Source organism: Schistocerca nitens, chromosome 2, assembly GCF_023898315.1.
Source record: "Schistocerca nitens isolate TAMUIC-IGC-003100 chromosome 2, iqSchNite1.1, whole genome shotgun sequence".
NCBI lineage: Eukaryota > Metazoa > Arthropoda > Insecta > Orthoptera > Acrididae > Schistocerca > Schistocerca nitens.
The window spans coordinates 933,800,636-933,818,193 of record NC_064615.1 but is presented as its reverse complement, the minus strand read 5'-3'; the positions used below and the strand labels follow the sequence as shown (position 1 = coordinate 933,818,193).

The window sequence follows — 17,558 nt, the reverse complement described above, 5'->3', positions numbered from 1 at the left end:
TTGTCACTTGGATAGAATTGTTATACTCTCTGTAGAGCACGTAATGTTACTTACCTTGCCTGCTGCAAGATATCCTCCATTTTCCTTCACCTGTTCATTAAGCCTTTCAAGGTAAAAGGGTAGTGTTTCATTAAACACAGTTTCTTTCTTCTTCTGCTTAATAGCTTCATCAGGTTCCCAGTAATAGTCACTTAACTCTGCATCAAAATAGGAAAAATAAGTTTCTGTTATTTAGAACATAAATGTGAAAACACAGATTTGTAAGCAGGTAACTCAATATTTATTACTGTCAGTGAAATTATGATTTTTTTAATTGTGTGTAATTAGTTCCAGAAGTTATATTTTTAAGTAATTTTATTCAGATACATGATGTATTATAAACTCGATAAAAGTTCAGTACTACTATAGTCCAGGAAGTGCTAACAACCTAATACTAATGTAGTACACAGAAACAAATACAACTTAAAGGATTGACTATGTTTATTTTTATAAGTTGAGCTGTGAGGAACAAAAATAAAAATCTTTAAATAAACACTTGCAGAGTTCTAACACAGTGAGCTGGACCTAACTCCCCTTTCTATCACTGGTCGCCTACTAATAACTGTAAATTTCCCCCCTGATTTCCATCTAAATCTAGTCACACACATCATGTAAATATAGTGTGTGCATAAATTAGGAACATATACTGTATTCAGACATAAAGATTTACTTCAAAGGAAATAGCCTATTGACAAATAGACAGAATGGATTTAGATAATATTGTTCGTGTTAAATACGACTAGCTCTTTACTCACACGAAGTAAAGGGTGTTGTTGACAGGGGATCTCAAATTGATTCCATGTTTCTCGATTTCCAAAAGGCTTCTGATATCTTTTCTCTTAAATGGCTTCTAATCAAATTGCGAACCTAAGGAGTATCACCTCAGTTATGTGACTAGATCCACGATTTCCTGTCAGGAAGTTCACAGTTTGTAGTAACTGATAACAAGTCATCAAGTAAAGCAGAAATGATATCTGGCACTCCACAAGGAAGTGTTATAATCTCTTGGTATTTCTGATCAATATAAATGATTTAGGAGACAATCTGAGCAGCCATATTAGATTGTTTGCAGATGATTCTGTCGTTTACCATCTAGTAAAATCATCATAAGTTTAAAACTGATTGCAAAATTATTTAGACAAGACATATCTATGAATCAGAAAGTGGCCCTAATTATCCTAAGGTCATCAATATAAGTACTAAAAGGACTCTGGTAAATTTTGGTTACATAATAAATCACATAAATCTAAAGACTGCAAATGCAGCTAAATATCTAGGAATTATAATTACAAGCAACTTAAACTGGAATAATCAGAGATAACATTGTGGGGAAGACAAATCAAAAACTATGTTTGATTGGCAGAACACTTAGAAGACGAACAGGTCTACTAAAGGGACTGCCTACATTATACTTGTCTGTCCTCTGCTAGAGTATTGCTGTATGGTATGGGATCTACCAGATCGGATTGAAGAACAACATCAAGAAAGTCTGAAGAAGGGCAGCTCATTTTGTATTATCAGAAAATAGGTGAAAGAGTGTCACAGGTGTGTAATATATGACTTGGGGTGACAATCATTAAATCTACCATACGAGACACTAATGATGTACACATACAACAGACAATACAATCCTATTACAGAATGGTTAATTCCATCCTGGGATCAAACTGTATAATGCATACCAACATGCAATAATAATGAACAGACAGAATTTCAAATCAACGGAGAAGAATTACTTGATCAAGCACTGCATCTACACAGTAAGGGAGTATCCAGAAAAACAAAACTGCAGCAATAGTTTGTCAGTCAACTGTTTTTGTGAAATGTATAGAGTAATAAAATATTTTGCAATATTACCTTTTTCTAAAGTGATGGGTGTAAAAAATTTCAAGAAATACATGCCATGATTAAAAAATGGTCCAGAGTACATGTACTGTCATAAATTCTCAGGCTAAATAAATAAAATGTATGCAGGTAGAATGATGATGCTATTGTCAACTTTCCTGGGAGTTTGGATTTGATGATGCACTACAATGCAACAATTTTCACAAAGTTCCCACACAGTGCTGTGCAGTAATTTGGGTTCTGTGTTCCAGAAAATCTGGTGACCAGTGGGCCCTAGCAGTTAAAAAGAAAAAAAGTCATTATGCTTTCCTGGAGCTGCCGTGCCTGTTAATTTGACTACACTGCACAAGTTCTGCTGGGAAACTCTTACAAAGCCTCCATACAATCCTGATCTTTCCCCATGTGATTTCCATATTTTTGGAACCCTAATGAGAGGCATTCATGGCCATCAATTTGCATCAGACAAAGAGGTGCATGCCTGGTACAATCATGGTTCTACAGGCAACTGCAAACATTTTTCCATGAAGGCATTGACCATCTCACAGTGGGATAAATGTTTTAATAGTTACAATGATTATTCCAGAGGTAGTAAACAGTTTACATCCTTTCCCCCCCCCCCCCCCCCCACGTTTGTATCAGTTTTATTTGACTGCCTCTTATAATGTAAAGCTAGTGAATCACAATACAACAATATTGTTTCATTATTGTGTCTGTTGGACATGTAAAGACCATCAGCACCCTATTTAACAAAGATGTTCAAGGTGAAAAATATGCTCTGGCCTGATAGTGTGAAGATCTAAGTGGACAACTAGCCATGTTATTTGGTATTCCATTCTATTATTTATTTATTTATTTATCCATCATTTTTTGTTTCTGTGGTCCACATTGTGAACATATCATAGGATACAGAACAAGTCAGTCATACAGATTTGTTGTGGTATCATCCTATGGTATTATGTAAATGGTACTATTACATTTTATATTAAGATATCTACCGTTGTCACAGTCATCCTTATCCTATCACCATTGAACTTTAAAGAGAATGACAGGAGAATGGTAGTTTAAGGTGGATCTCAGATTACAAGGAAGTAACCCACTCACTATGATTTTGTAAACCATACATCACGCACATGGGTATCAGACAGGTTATTTCACAAACCAGAACTGCAGTGAACTGCCATGAGCAGCATCTTTACACCCAATTCATTTGACATGACAGTTTGGAATCTCAGCTGTGAAGTGTTCCTCTTCCATTTGCTTCGCCACTGGGTCATAAGGCGTTGGGGAAAAGTACTGTGGAAAATGACATGGGAGAAGATGGGGCATCACAGGACATACTTCATCAGCTTCATCTGTTGAGACCTGCCTGGCTCATGAGACCCTCCAAGTAGCTACACTGCTTCCAGTGTAGCCCTCAGCTTCAGGCCTCAGCTTAATAAAAATAATAAAAAGTAGAGAGCCCAAAACTGAGCCTTGAGAAACTCCACACGTAATGATACCCCACTCTGATGGTGAGATACCTGCTTTCTGATTTCTATTAGAAAAGTATGAATCTCTGCTGCACCACTTACACCTACCTTTGTGTAACAGTATTAGGTGTCTGACACAGTCAAACCTTTTTGTTGGGTTGCAAAGTATTCCAGACATTTTCATTATTTTATTGATGGACTCCAAAACATTGACAGAAAATGCAAATGTTGCATCTTCTATTTATCACCCTCTCTGAAATCCAAATTGACTTTTTCTGATGATATTGTGGTCACTAACATGCTTAATACTTCTGGCACACATTAGTTCCTCCAAACCCTCAGAAAAACTAGAGGGCAGAGAGATTGACTGATAATTAGCATGATCTCCCCTCTCTCTCTTTTTATACAGTGGTTATACAACTTATTTTAAGCCTTTCAGGAACTATTCTTTGCGTAACTGATGCATCAAAAATGTGGAAAAGGATTTTACTTACATGGCTATACCAGTATTTTAATAATTATTAAATATGTTGCAAACTCCTGTAGAGTTTTTACTTTTCACAGACTTAATGATTCTTTGAATTTCTTACCTCATTCTGTTGTACTGTGCTATATACACTGGCTTGCAGAAAATTACTGGCTTGATTTATGGAGCCTCATAACCCTATTGGTTCTGTTACTATTAAAAATATTTTTTTTTGGAAACATCAGCACCTGCATTTGGACACAATGAGATTATCCGCATGTCTCTAAAACCTGCACTTTTCTGTTTCCTTCTATATGAAATTCCAGATAGTTTTTACTTTATTGTTTGAATTATCAATTCCTGCCTTCAAAAACATGATCTTTTATTTATGTATAGTCTTGTTAAGAATTGTACTGTACAGTTTATAATACATAATCTTGTTTGGATTATTTGATTTCTTGGCATTCTGCGTAAAGGTCCTTTCTTGTTCTACAAGAAATTTTGACACCCATAGTAATCCAAGGCCTATAACCTGATTTAAAAAGGTTTCCACTAAATTTTTAGGAAATATTTCTTCAAATACACTTATAATCTCATTAACAAATATATTAAATATGGAATTAACATCAACAGTAGCATACACAGGAAACCAGACCACAAGCTGTAGTTGATGATTAAAGTGTTCCATGGTTCGTTTGATGATAATCCTCCACATTTTTCAAATGAAATTTACTTTTCTTTTACTTTTTATGATGAGAAATTATCCATCATGGTCAAAGAGGACATCTATAATATTTTTCACTGTTAAATTATTATATCCATCCTTGTGTATAAACATGTTGTCTACTAAAGTACCGGAATTGGCTGGTGCTCTAGTTTGAGAGTTTTACCACTGACACTAAGTTGTAATAGCACATCAGGTGTACAAGGTCTATTCTGTTTCTATTGTCTGTTAAGTAGTTCAATGAAAGTAGCTCATTACAATGAATGAATTAGTTTTCCTATACAGCAAAGGAAAAGAGAAAAACAATGAAGTTCCAGCAGGAACACTGTAAATTGACACAACAACAACTGTTGCATTACATTCAGTTCTCTCTCTGCCACACACATCCAAGCACTGTTTAGCACAGTATTCACTTAAATCTAGAGATTTATATACTTCATTATTTCTATAAAGAAACTGCAACTCCACCTTTTCTCATACTAGATCTACAATAATGAGCAGCCAAATAGTAGGTTTCAATCCATAACATGTGGATTCTGTTTGTCAAACACTGTGCTAGTACATTATACATCTAGAATGAAATTAATTATTTCATAAACCGTATTTCAAATATTAATAAACACAAAACTTACTCAATCTGAAGTCTGTTATCGTATCAACAGCCATATCAATCTCAGCAGATTCCCAATCATTTTCACCTGCCAGCCCCAGCTTCTTGCCTAAATAGCGGCATATAGCAGTGGATTGATGCATCTTCTTTCCATCAATTTCAAGAAGGGGAAGTTTTCCATATGGTGTAGCTTCAAAATTGGAAACAATAATTCATCTTTTGCACATAAACAAAAGAGAAATCACATAAATGAAATTGATTGTACTGGTGAGTTCACTTTGAAATCCTTATATATATAGAGCTGTATTTCTCCAGTAATCAAATACAAAGATAAAAAGGAAACATGAATTATGAATTCTGATGCAGAATAGCTATTCATATTGCTGCTATAACTTGAATCCTTGAACACATGTAACACCTCAAAGTGAGACAACACAAGTTCTTGCAAAAATGAAAAACTGATTTTCTGCCAACATTTTTTTCTAAAATTAGTCATAAAATAATTCTTAAGTCATCATCCTGCTTCATACAGTGTGTGGAGGTAGATAAAGTACACCTACAAGAAACAAAAAGGAAATAATAAAGAAACCGCCATTCGATATTGCCACCTGGAATGTCAGGACCATGTGCCCAAGATACATCAATGATTCCAAAGAGGTTGATTTCATTTGTAAGACTGCAGGTATTGATAGAGAGCTCCACTGCTCAAATTAGGGCAATGTGTGACTACTGGAGACGCGGCTACCAGACATGGCCTCTATTAGAGAAGCTAATTACACATTCTTCTGGCGGGAGAAGTCACAAGATGAGCCCAGACTTCAAAGTGTAGGAACTGCAGTTAAAAACGCCCTCCTGAACAGTATTGTGCTACCATCTGGTAGAACAGAGCAGATTCTTACTTTACAAGTATGCTCTTCAAGTGGAACTATCAACATCATTAATGTGTATGCTCTCACCTTATCATCCAGCATAGAAGAGAAGGATCTGTTTTATGATTTACTCAGTGACAGAATAACTGAAGTGCCTGGCTCAGAGTCACTATATATTCTAGGCGACTTTAATCCTCGAGTTGGGTCAGATAATGACATGTGGCTGACTTGTCCGGGTCATCACGGAGTGGGAAAAATAAATGATAATGGCCAGAGAGTGCTGGAAGTATGCTGCTTTCATGGTCTGTGTATAAAAAACACATATTTCCAACTTAAAGATCAACACAAGGTGACCTGGTGACATCCCCTCTCTCATTACTGGCACCAATTTGATCTTGTCATAGCTTGGCATTCAAATCTAAAAAAAATGTCCTACTGAAGCAAAGCTATCATAGTGCTGACTGCAACACTGACCATGCTCTGGTGGCAAGCAGACTGAGGCTCACGCCTAAGAAATATCACCATGCTAAACAGAGAGGTCAACTGCAGATCAACACATATCATGTTCATAGCTTTCAATGAAAACAAGAATTTGCCAGTAGTTTTGAAAGTGCTTTATCAAGAAATGCACAAACAGAAATGAATATTGATAAAAATTGGGCACAACTTTCTGATGCTCTACAACTCACCAGTATTGGCCTATGGAATGAAAAAGAATAGATACAAGTACTAGCATGAGCAAAATTTGGAGGAGATGGAAACAGTCATTGAGGCAAAATGGGAAGCCCTGCTTTCTTATATAAGAAACCCAAACTGAAGAACTTTGGATGACTGGAGTGAAGCAAAGAACAGGGCACAACAAACATCTAGGCGAAATTTATGTGCAGATATACAGAAAGCTGCCAATTATGGGGACATTAAGGCAACGTACGATGGTATTAAGAAAGCGGTTGGTCCAACTGTCCAAAAAGCAGCTCCTCTGAAGACGAAGACAGGAGAAGTTATTACTGATGAAGGCAAGCACATGGAGTGCTGGGTTGAACACTACCTTGAGCTGTGTACAGCTGAAAATGAAGTAAGGAAGGATGGACTTGATGCCATCAAACAAATGCCAGTTATGGAAGAGCTCAATGCAATGTTCACTATCGAAGAACTTGGCAGAGCGATAGACTGCCTAGCTAATGGAAAGGCCCCAAGTGAAGATGGGATCCCTGCAGAGATTATTAAGTATAACAACCCTGCCCTTCTACAGCACCTATATTCACTTCTCACAACCATCTGGGAAGAAGGCTGTGCCCACTAAGTATGCAAAATTCAAAGATTGTTACTTTGTATAAACAGAAAGAAGATAGAAGTGATTGCAACAATTACCAAGGCATTTCACTGTTGAGTGTAGCTGGGAAGGCTTATGTACGAGTCATCCAAATGCAATTGCAATTCCTAGCATCTAGAATTTACCAAGAATCCCATTGTGGCTTCAGACCTGGCCGATCAACCATGGGTACGATTTTTTCTCTACAACTGCAAGAGAAGTGCTTTGAGCAGCAGAGACCACTGTATATTGATTTTGTTGACCTCGTCAAAGTATTTGGTTTAGTGAGCAGAACCGGGCTCTTCAAGTTGCTGCAGAAGATTAGTTGCCCACCTAAACTACTATAATAACTAACTGTCTCTTTCCATGAGAAAATGCAAGCAACAGTCTGTTTCAATGGCAAAACAACAGAATCATTCCCTGTAAATAGCAGTGTAAAGCAGGGGTGTGTGCTAGTTCCTACTCTGTTTGGCATTTTCTTTTCCCTTCTGCTGAGATTTGATTTTGGAGACTGTGAGGAGGGAGTGTATTTACAAACAAGGTCTGATGGAAATCTCTTCAATATTGCCTGTCTCAAGGCCAAGACCAAAGTCAATACAATTGTTATTCAGAAGTTGTTATAAGCAGACGATGCAGCTCTGGTAGCAAACTCAGAGGATGAGCTGCAGTATAAGTTATCACATGTGTGTGGGAAGCTTGGTCTTACCATCAGCCTCCAAAAGACTAAAGATCACGGCACACAGCACCACCAACCTTCCATCCATCAGCACTGACAGCAATCCTCTGCAGGTAGTTGACGATTTTACCTACTTGGGATCTACAATATGTAGCAACTTGTCTGGGGACACTGAGATTACCAAAAGAATTGCAAAAGCATTGGCTGTCATGGGTAGATTGAAAAACAGAGTATGGAAGAATGGACTACTCACATTAAAAACTAAATTGCAAGCAGATAATGCTTGGGTTATCAGCACCCTTTTGTATAGCTGTGAGACATAGAAAACTCTTGCTAAACACGAATCTCGACTGAACAGCTTCCATCTCCATTATCTCCGAAGGATCCTTCAGATCTCTTGGAAGGATAGAGTACCCAACACCAAAGTATAATGGCTCGCAAGCACAACCAGCATTCATGCACTCCTAAACCACCAATGTCTAAGGTGGCTGGGACATGTCAGGCTCATGGATCCTGAGCGAATACTGAAAAAATACAGCTGGTGACCGTGTCAAGTGGCAACATGCTGTGCGCAATGTGGTTGAGCTTGCAGAGAACGAATGCATACAAGAAGACATCAGGAAGAGGGCAAGATGGAAGGAGAGGGTGGCCTCTGGTGGAAGTCCTTCACATTTCAAGTGCCCAAACTGCAGCAGAGACTGCCACTCTTGAGAGGGACTTTTCATCCATAGCAGATGTTGCAGAGTCTGAACCAACTGTGCTACACCAACATCTGACTACACACACACACACACACACATACCACATCAAGGATGTTTTTACCAAATTTGTAACCTCATTTTTCACCCTTCTGTGTTATTCCTTGTGTCCTCTGTCTTGAGCACAGCATCTGTTATATCTGTCTTACCATCCAATTGTGTCTTTTCCTACATCCTCCTCCCCCCCCCCCCCCCCTCCCACCTGAGTTGCAGTGCGGGCACAATGCACAATATAGCTCTACAGGCTTATAAGAGAGTTTATAGATAGTTGTTCTTCCCATACACTATTTGCAACCGGAACTGAGAGGAAGATAATGGTACCAGAGGCACTCTCCACCACACAATACAAGGAGGCTTGTAAAGTACAGTTGCAGGTGTAGATGTATACTCTATATCTCTGAAGAAGGATTTGACCAAAAGCTAGCAAAGTTCTCAGAGTTCTGTATGTGCCTATCAATGGCTCAGCATCTCAGTTATTCAATAATATTTGAAAGGGGATGATTTATGGACACAGCATGTAGTCATTTAACAATTTATTTCAATTTTACTGTACAATACTGAAAAATAAAGACTGCGCCAACACTCTACAGCAACATTTGTGGTGACCAATGATAACACATGGCTGTAACAATTTACATTTTATTTTGCATCTTAAGTTATGTAGCTTATTATACTAAAAGAAATCAAACTTTAATCCAAGACCTTTCACTTGAATACAAAGTCATTTAATACACTTGTCATGTCTGGCTGGAGGAAGAGGCTTCACTGGTATGTTTACTATTGTATCTTCTGTTGACAAATATTCCAATGTCAGAACACTACAGAAAAGTAATACTTTTAAAGTGAAACCTTATTTGAATGTGCTTGATTTTCATGTGAAAATATGAGTTGCATGACAAGTTTTCCAGAATATTCATTGTTATTATAAGATGAAGTATGATAGTTTCTTCAGATTTGGTACTTTCATGAAAACTGGCAGTTAAATTACTTCCTTCGCTGCTTCAATGAGACAGCTGTACTTGACTTCAGTCAGTGAAAGAGCAATAGATTTGTGCATACTGAGAACTATCATATCACCCATCAGGATATGGAGTTGTAGCCTGTATATGATTTTGCACTAGTACCAGAATTCCACAAACAGCATGATTTTCTACCTTGTGCCAGAATTTCCCCAATCCGCATCTGTAAAACTGGAGAAGTAGATAATCTTCTTCTCTATGGTTCCTCCAATACACATCAGGAGTCAGCCATTTGCGAAAGAGCATTATGATTACTGTTGTTGTAGCTTGATAAGGCAATTGTGTAACTTGTTTTGGTTCAAAAACTGACAGAAATGTAGAATTGATATTAAACAAATTCTCTGAATTAATCATGAGTTTTGTGTTCTCAAGTGACTGTTTATGTACGCAAATTACTTCCAATTACAGTAGTGTCCTTGTCAGTTTTCTTTCTTGTATGCTGAATTGGTGTACATTTTCTCAGACATAACAAATTTGCCATTATTTGTATTTTATTTTCAGGTTAATTGGCCTCTGTAGCTTGGCAGTACCTTCTGGTTCCTAGGACCTTTACACAAAAGCATGTTTATATCTCATTCTTGATTTCTATATTAATTATTATGTTACCTATGTACATGAATATGAAGACTGGCTGTTGTCTTTGATTGGCTATATAGACATGGGTCTGAGTTTTATAATTGCAATAATATTGATTTTAAAGTTGCATTTAACTTAAATTAACCATTGTTACATGCTTAATTGTGTACATAATTGACTTTTTAGATTTACAGTGTGTATACCCAGAATCCAATCACATTGGTCAACAAATATGGCTGCTCCATGACTGTTTCTTTGTCTATGTCTCCAATAAGAAATGCATTGGTGATATCCAGTTAGAGATATGACAGTCAAATGTGTTTGATAGAGCCATACATAACTGAAATAAAAGTATAACTTGTCTCATAGAAACACAAGTAGCTGAAATGCCACAAGACAAATCCAGATATTTGGTAAACGACTTGAATTTCTCCAAAGTAAGCTCCATCACTACTGTATTTTTTCCAGAGTGGTTTTGTAGTCTATTTATTCATCTGTTGTCTCGTTTATAGTCAGTAGCCTAATCTCAGTGTATATAACCTAAAAAATGTCTTGATAATTTTGGCACCCTTCATTCATAAATGGTGTTAGTATCTATTAAATTTGCAGTGAATTGCATGAATTGAAATACCATCCCGAGGGAAAAAATCTCAAGTTAAATATAAGGCATCATCAACTTAGTAAGTCAAGATAAGCACATACAGATTACAGGTACCTGCTAAATGGTTTAGATAACTCAATACCTCACATGAGAGACAACAAGAGGAATTAAAGTACATACCATTTCACAATAACTATGCACAGAAATGAAAACAGTTTGTAAGCACACCCAGGATTAGAATGTGGTACTACAAGTCAAATGCAAATACTGATGATTCCTGAGCTGTCTATCATTTTCTACTACAATCTTTCACTTAAAATGTGTTAATTTGCATCAATATTAAAGATTATTGTGAATTGTATTACTGGACACCTCCAGTGTGACATACCATGTTAGCTTCAGTAGAAACAAACAGAGAAGGAGAGATAAAAACAAAGAAAATAATATTATTAGATTAAATTAACTACTCTACTGTTAAATACAGTATGATTTTACTCATGTGTCTATGAAAGTGTTATAAACTCAGATTAGCTGCACAAGTAAATTACAAGAACTAGCAAGGTTCCCCTAAAATATAAATCTACTTTGTCAGATCATACACAACATAACATTATGAATTCAATATTTTTGTTAGATGGTAATCTGCTTGATAAGTTCCCTGGTTCATGAGTTAGTTCTCTTTTCCTAAATATACTACTGTGATACAAAATCACCTTTCAGCATACGAAATTTATTTAGATATATTTGATTAAATTGCTTGTATTCAATTTCTACAACTATACTGATACAGAAAAGAAATGTTTTAAATGAAGTGTACATTAATCCAGACACCATACTTACATGTTTTCACTGGTGGCCACTGCTCAAATTCATAACGAATATCCTCAAAGTCCATCTTCCCATAGGACAAAAGAAAACGTATTGGTTCACCAAGCCCCATAAGAGCGAAGTAAGTTAATTTACATTTTGGTGCCATCTGGAAGTAATTTATATTAAAAATTAAAAAATTGAAATATATGAGCACATTTAATATAAATAAAAATATATTATTTATTATTATTTACTTCTAGTGTGGCCACATCAATGGTTCTAATTCATATATCTCTGTCTACTACCTTCCTCACTGTTTTAATGAAAAACTAAATTCAAAGTACCACAAGCACTAACAAAATATGTAAAAAACTACTGATATTTATTAGCTTCAGTGCCTTCCAGAATAAATGTTTCCAATGTTTAGAATATCTTTTTTAAAATTATTCAGACTGACACATTACTTACATTAATGGATAGTATACATTCTACAGAGTCAGCCAAAAAAATGTATACACTCTTTGTCAGGCTCTATTGAGATATCGATATTGTCGTTCAATCTGGGTTACGAGTGTGTTGTTGTATGGTCTTTGCCTCAACAGCAGTTCTTTCATCTCAGTTTTGAACAAACAAAGTGGCTGGAGCACACTTGACTTTCGAGCAAAGAAAATGTATTGTAAAGTGGTTTTTCAAGTTTGATAACGCCATTGAAGTGCAATGTCAGTGGTGGTGGGAGTTTGAAGCAGAACCACCAACCTGCCTAGCAATTAAACACATCATTGACAAGTTTGAATTGCATGGAACAATTTGTGATATTCACAAAGGAAGATCAGGAGGACAGCATACAGCTACAAGTCCTGCTTCGTTAGCTTTCGTGTTGTAAAAGTTTGTTAATTCTCCACAGAATTCTGCTACGTAATGTGCACATGAAGTGGGGGTTAACAGTACAACTGTACGAAGAATTCTGAAAGCTGCCAAGTGGAAAGTTTACATTCCACGATTACTGCGCGAGATTAATGATGACAATCCTCATCGCCGAATGCAGTTTTGTGAATGATCAGCAAATGGTAACTGATGACAAACAATTTGTGATGAAGGTAGTGTAGAGTGACGAGGCACAATTTAAACTTAATGGAACCATGAATTGGCGTAACATTGTGTACTGGGCACCGGAATATCCGCACGTTTATGTGGATAAAGCGGTCAATCTATCAGGGGCTCATGTGTGGTGTGGACTATCATCTAGGGGCTTAGTACAAACATTTTTCTTTGATGCTATTGTCAGAGGAGAAATGTACCTGGATATGTTATGCACATCAATTTTGCCAGGTATACGTGCGCATGTGTGCTTTATGGAGCTGATCAAGAGGTCTTCGACCAACAGGATGCGGCACCATTGCACTACCACCTAGCTGTATGAGCTTTCCTGGATGACAGTTTTCTGGGGCATTGAATTGGACAAAGAGTTACCTTCATGGTCGCCATACCTAACACCTACGGACTTTTACTTGTGGGGAACTGTGAAAGATAATGTCTATCAATGTAAGCCATGCATGCTGGAGGAACATCGCCAGGAGATTACAGTTACATGTGCACCGATCTCCAGTGTAACATTGACTGACGTAGTTGTGGTGACCGCTCGACATTCTGTTATGTGTACCGCAATCAAGGGAGAACATTTTGAACTTTTAAAGTAGCCATGTGCTAAACTGAAGTTTGTACAACATGTGTGATCAATTATTAAATGTAAAATAAACACATAAGCAATATTTCTCATTCCTTAAAGTGTGTATACATTTTTCCGGAGGACACTGTACAATAACAATCTTTTCATACCTGTAGCTAAGTGAAAATATATTTCACTTATGTAAACTAGACACACTCCCTAAGAGGAACATGGTGACCATATTGTAAAAAAATCAGAAAGTCATTATCAGATTATTTTCACACCAAAACTTGCACTTTTGTCAAGTTACTGTACACATCCTTTTCAAGAGTTACATTCAGATCAAATTTTCTTCTTTCAGACCTGTTAATAATACAAAAAGTTTCAAAATAATTGTTACTAATGGTCTGCTTCAGGTAATTTTTAATTGGTTTAAAATCTTAAGATTTGTAGAAAATTCATCTGTTAACAATAGCCACATCATACAGGAAAATACATTTTTTATATGTTTCCACACTGTTGTGAATAAAGATTACTTATTATAAGCAGCTATTTGGTGCATCTACTCATATTCAGATCATCTGATGATGACTTCCTAAAATGTTAACATTCGTAATGACACCATCTGTGTGATCCTAGTCTGGAAAAAAATAGTAAAAGGTATTTTCCTGTATTATGTGGCTATTGTTAACAGATGAATCTTCAACAATACTTACAATTACACAACCATTTAAGCAAACCATTGGTAACAATTATTTTGAAGCTTTTTGTATTATTAACTGGGATGAATCATTGTTGTTATAAACGCTAACACTAATAAAAACCAATTGTGTAAATACTGCAAGGAAAGTTACATACCAAACAGGGAGAGAAACAAGAGGGTATGTTGTACACAGAGCATTTCCAGTCCAACAGTTTTGGTAATAAAATAAACTGCTCAGCACATTATGGGAAAATAATGTGATAAGTTCTGTTGATCTTAAGAAAACTGTACTGAAAATTTAGGAGAATCTTTCATTGGTTGTGTCCACTAGAAACAATTTCATGTGAAATTATATGAGCATTTATTCTTATTGAGTCATTCCACATCAAATGGACCACTGGTCCCCATCTGATGAGCTCCTATCTGAATGAAATTTTTCACAAATCTTTCCCAAAGAACTAAAATAAACTGTGCACAATTCTGAATTCAAAATGCAAAAACATTAAAGTTTAAGAGGCTTTCAGTGGAGGGCTACAAAATGTTAAGGTAGTTCAAGTTTTGGAAAAAATTTAAGACAGGTTAAAACAAAAATTAGCAGTAATGTAAACAAGATATCTGTATTTGATAGACAACGTTTTGTGCTCTTCACACTGTCAGAATTTCAAGGCTATGTTCAGTACCATTTACGTGAAGCACATGTGTGAAGTTATAGAAGAATCAATTGTGACGATTTGCAACCATTTTGTAGTTGCAATAACTTTTAAACAAATTAAGTACACTGAGTGCTCTTTAGCAGTCCCACGAAGAAGCTGTTTGTTGTTGGTTCTGGCAAACTGTAGCAGTTATTACAAGTATGTTACAAATGGTTAAAAGGTAAACACCCCATTAAATTCGCACAAACTTCAATGTTGTATTGCTAATTACTATCATCTCTTTTTTTTCATGACAAAGTGCAGATGTTTTGTAAAGGAAAACAATTCTTTGTTTTGGGGATCATCTGGATAATGTTTATTTAATGAACTATACAATACCAATGTCAAAGACTTGCATATTGTTTTTATATATTTGAAAGATTTTAGTGTTTTTAGATGTAATTATGTTTGTCTCTATTTTTACTTTTTATCTAGATCTAATCACAAACAAAAATTTAATGTCAATGGAAAACCAGGATGGAAGTAATTGTAAGAGAACTGGCTACCACTCACCTTAGATGATTTTACAAATGTACTACTTCAAATACTAGACATATCTACATGTTTCTGGACAAGCTCTGACTGACATATGCTATCTTTTAATTGTAGATTGTAGACACCAACAATTAATATCTGTCAGTGTGTTCTTTGAGTCAAAAGTGACTATTTTTTGTTACATTTTCAAAGAGAGAACAAGCTACTATTCACCAACAGACAATTATACAGATGTACTTCTTCAAGTAATAGACACAGTCATTTCCAGGCCCACACTGTCAAATTTGTGCTGTGTTGTGTTGTAAGTGGTGACAACAGTATGGTCTTAAGGGAAATAATTGTAGGTGACAGCATTAGCCCTTCTTTACATATTCATCTTTCAATGCAACACCAACAATAGATGACTTTCTGGAGACCTTGCTTGTATAAGTCAGCAATATGGCTGTTCAGGAAACGTTCCACTTTGCAAATCACCTCTTTGTCATTCAGGAAATGCCTCTCATGGAACAGTTTCTTCATCTGAGGAAAGCTGAAAAAATCGCTGGGTTCAGTGTCAGGAGAATATGGGGGAATGAGGCAGAATATTACAACCCAAACAAGCAGCATGTATGACTGGGTCCTGTGCAGAATGAACTGGGGTGTTGCCATGGAGCAAAAATACCCCCTTGGACAGCATCCTGCAGCACTTTGTCTTGAGAGCATCTCATACCTCATCAGCTGATTCTGATAGCATGTTCCTGTAACAGTTTGCCCATTATAAGAATCATCTATTAGCAGGGGCAGTTCTAGAAGTCGGTCAAGGGGGGGGGGGCTAATGGTGGGGGGGGAAGGAGATTGGGTTGGGGGAATGGAATATTGTTTAACAAAAGGAGAGTTGGGGTCCTCCACTGACAAATTGGTAAAATTTGGATTTGCTTAAAGTAGTTTTTGATAACTGTTTTGGAGTTCAGGGTTAAAACGTATCTACAGAACGTGTGTGCCCAGGAAATAACACGATTTGACCCAGATGTCCAGTTATTTTGAAGTTTTTGTCTGGGGTCAGCAATTTAAGTGTTGGTAGGCATATCTGGCATCTTTAGCTTTCTTGATTATTGTAAGTGGTACTCATACATTAAAATACATCCAGTGTATATTAATAAATAATAAGACGCCCATTTTAAGTTAAATGATATTTATTGGTTTAGATAGTAAGCTATTTGCCACTCTTATCCTTTCATTAAAATGTGTTTGAAATACACTGCAACCTATATTGCTATACATTTTTTTTTTTTTTTTTTACAAATGATTGAATCTGTTGAAGTAATATATTCGCTGATTTCTGAAGTCATTTTATCCAGTGTAATATGATACTCCATTGGGGGGGAGGGGGGGAGTGTAGTGGACTGTTAAGGCAGCCAGTCCACAGTGAAGTAGCCGAAAGGGCACACGTACACACACGCCGACTGGCGCGAAGTCTGGAACAGGATTCGTAATGAATATGATAAAGAAAACAACGTAGCTACTAGAACACTTAACTTTTATATCGTCCTTTGGTATACAGCATTCTTGATGATACAAGTGAGACTATCTTGAGATACATGCAATGGTACAAATGGCGCCTTGCTAGGTCGTAGCCATTAACTTAGCTGAAGGCTATTCTAACTGTCTCTCGGCAAATGAGAGAAAGGCTTCGTCAGTGTAGTTGCTAGCAACGTCGTCGTACAACTGGGGCGAGTGCTAGTCAGTCTCTCGAGTCCTGTCTTGTGGTGGCGCTCGGTCTGCGATCCTGACAGTGGCAACACGCGGGTCCGACATGTACTAATGGACCGCGGCCGATTTAAGCTACCACCTAGCAAGTGTGGTGTCTGGCGGTGACACCACAGGGAGGACTCCCATAACCCCCTCCTCCCCCCCTCCCCCCTTGCCACGGCTCCTGTCTATTAGCTGCACACAATGGTAACACTTCGTTCACCTTGCCCAGTGATAGTTGGGTCTATGCCTTTTTCACTCACTTCCTTCTTTGTCCTGCCTGTACTACCTAGTGACTGTGTCGTATGATAGTGCATTGTTGCCATACACCTTTTTCAACTCGGCATGGATTGTTGCAGCACTGTTCCCCATCAAAATGCAGAACAAAAATGTCCACATGATCTGTACTTAATAAGTGGTATGTACCATTTTGTTTTCGCTCCTCTGGTGACATGCTATGGTAGAGCAATGCTTTAATATGAATATGTACCAGGATGAAA

General features: G+C 36.9%; 1 protein-coding gene across 2 annotated transcripts in view; it reads right to left on the bottom strand.

The window, feature by feature from the left end:
- LOC126237258 (glutathione S-transferase-like) overlaps positions 1-17,558 on the bottom strand; it is an 89,316-nt gene that overhangs the window by 20,968 nt on the left and 50,790 nt on the right. For both annotated transcript variants that reach the window (XM_049947180.1, XM_049947181.1), the window contains exons 2-4: positions 11,805-11,940; positions 5,176-5,343; positions 55-197 (exon numbers count right to left, since the gene is read on the bottom strand). In XM_049947180.1, coding sequence (XP_049803137.1) covers positions 55-197; positions 5,176-5,343; positions 11,805-11,940 — 447 coding nt within the window. The remainder of the gene's footprint in view (positions 1-54; positions 198-5,175; positions 5,344-11,804; positions 11,941-17,558) is intronic.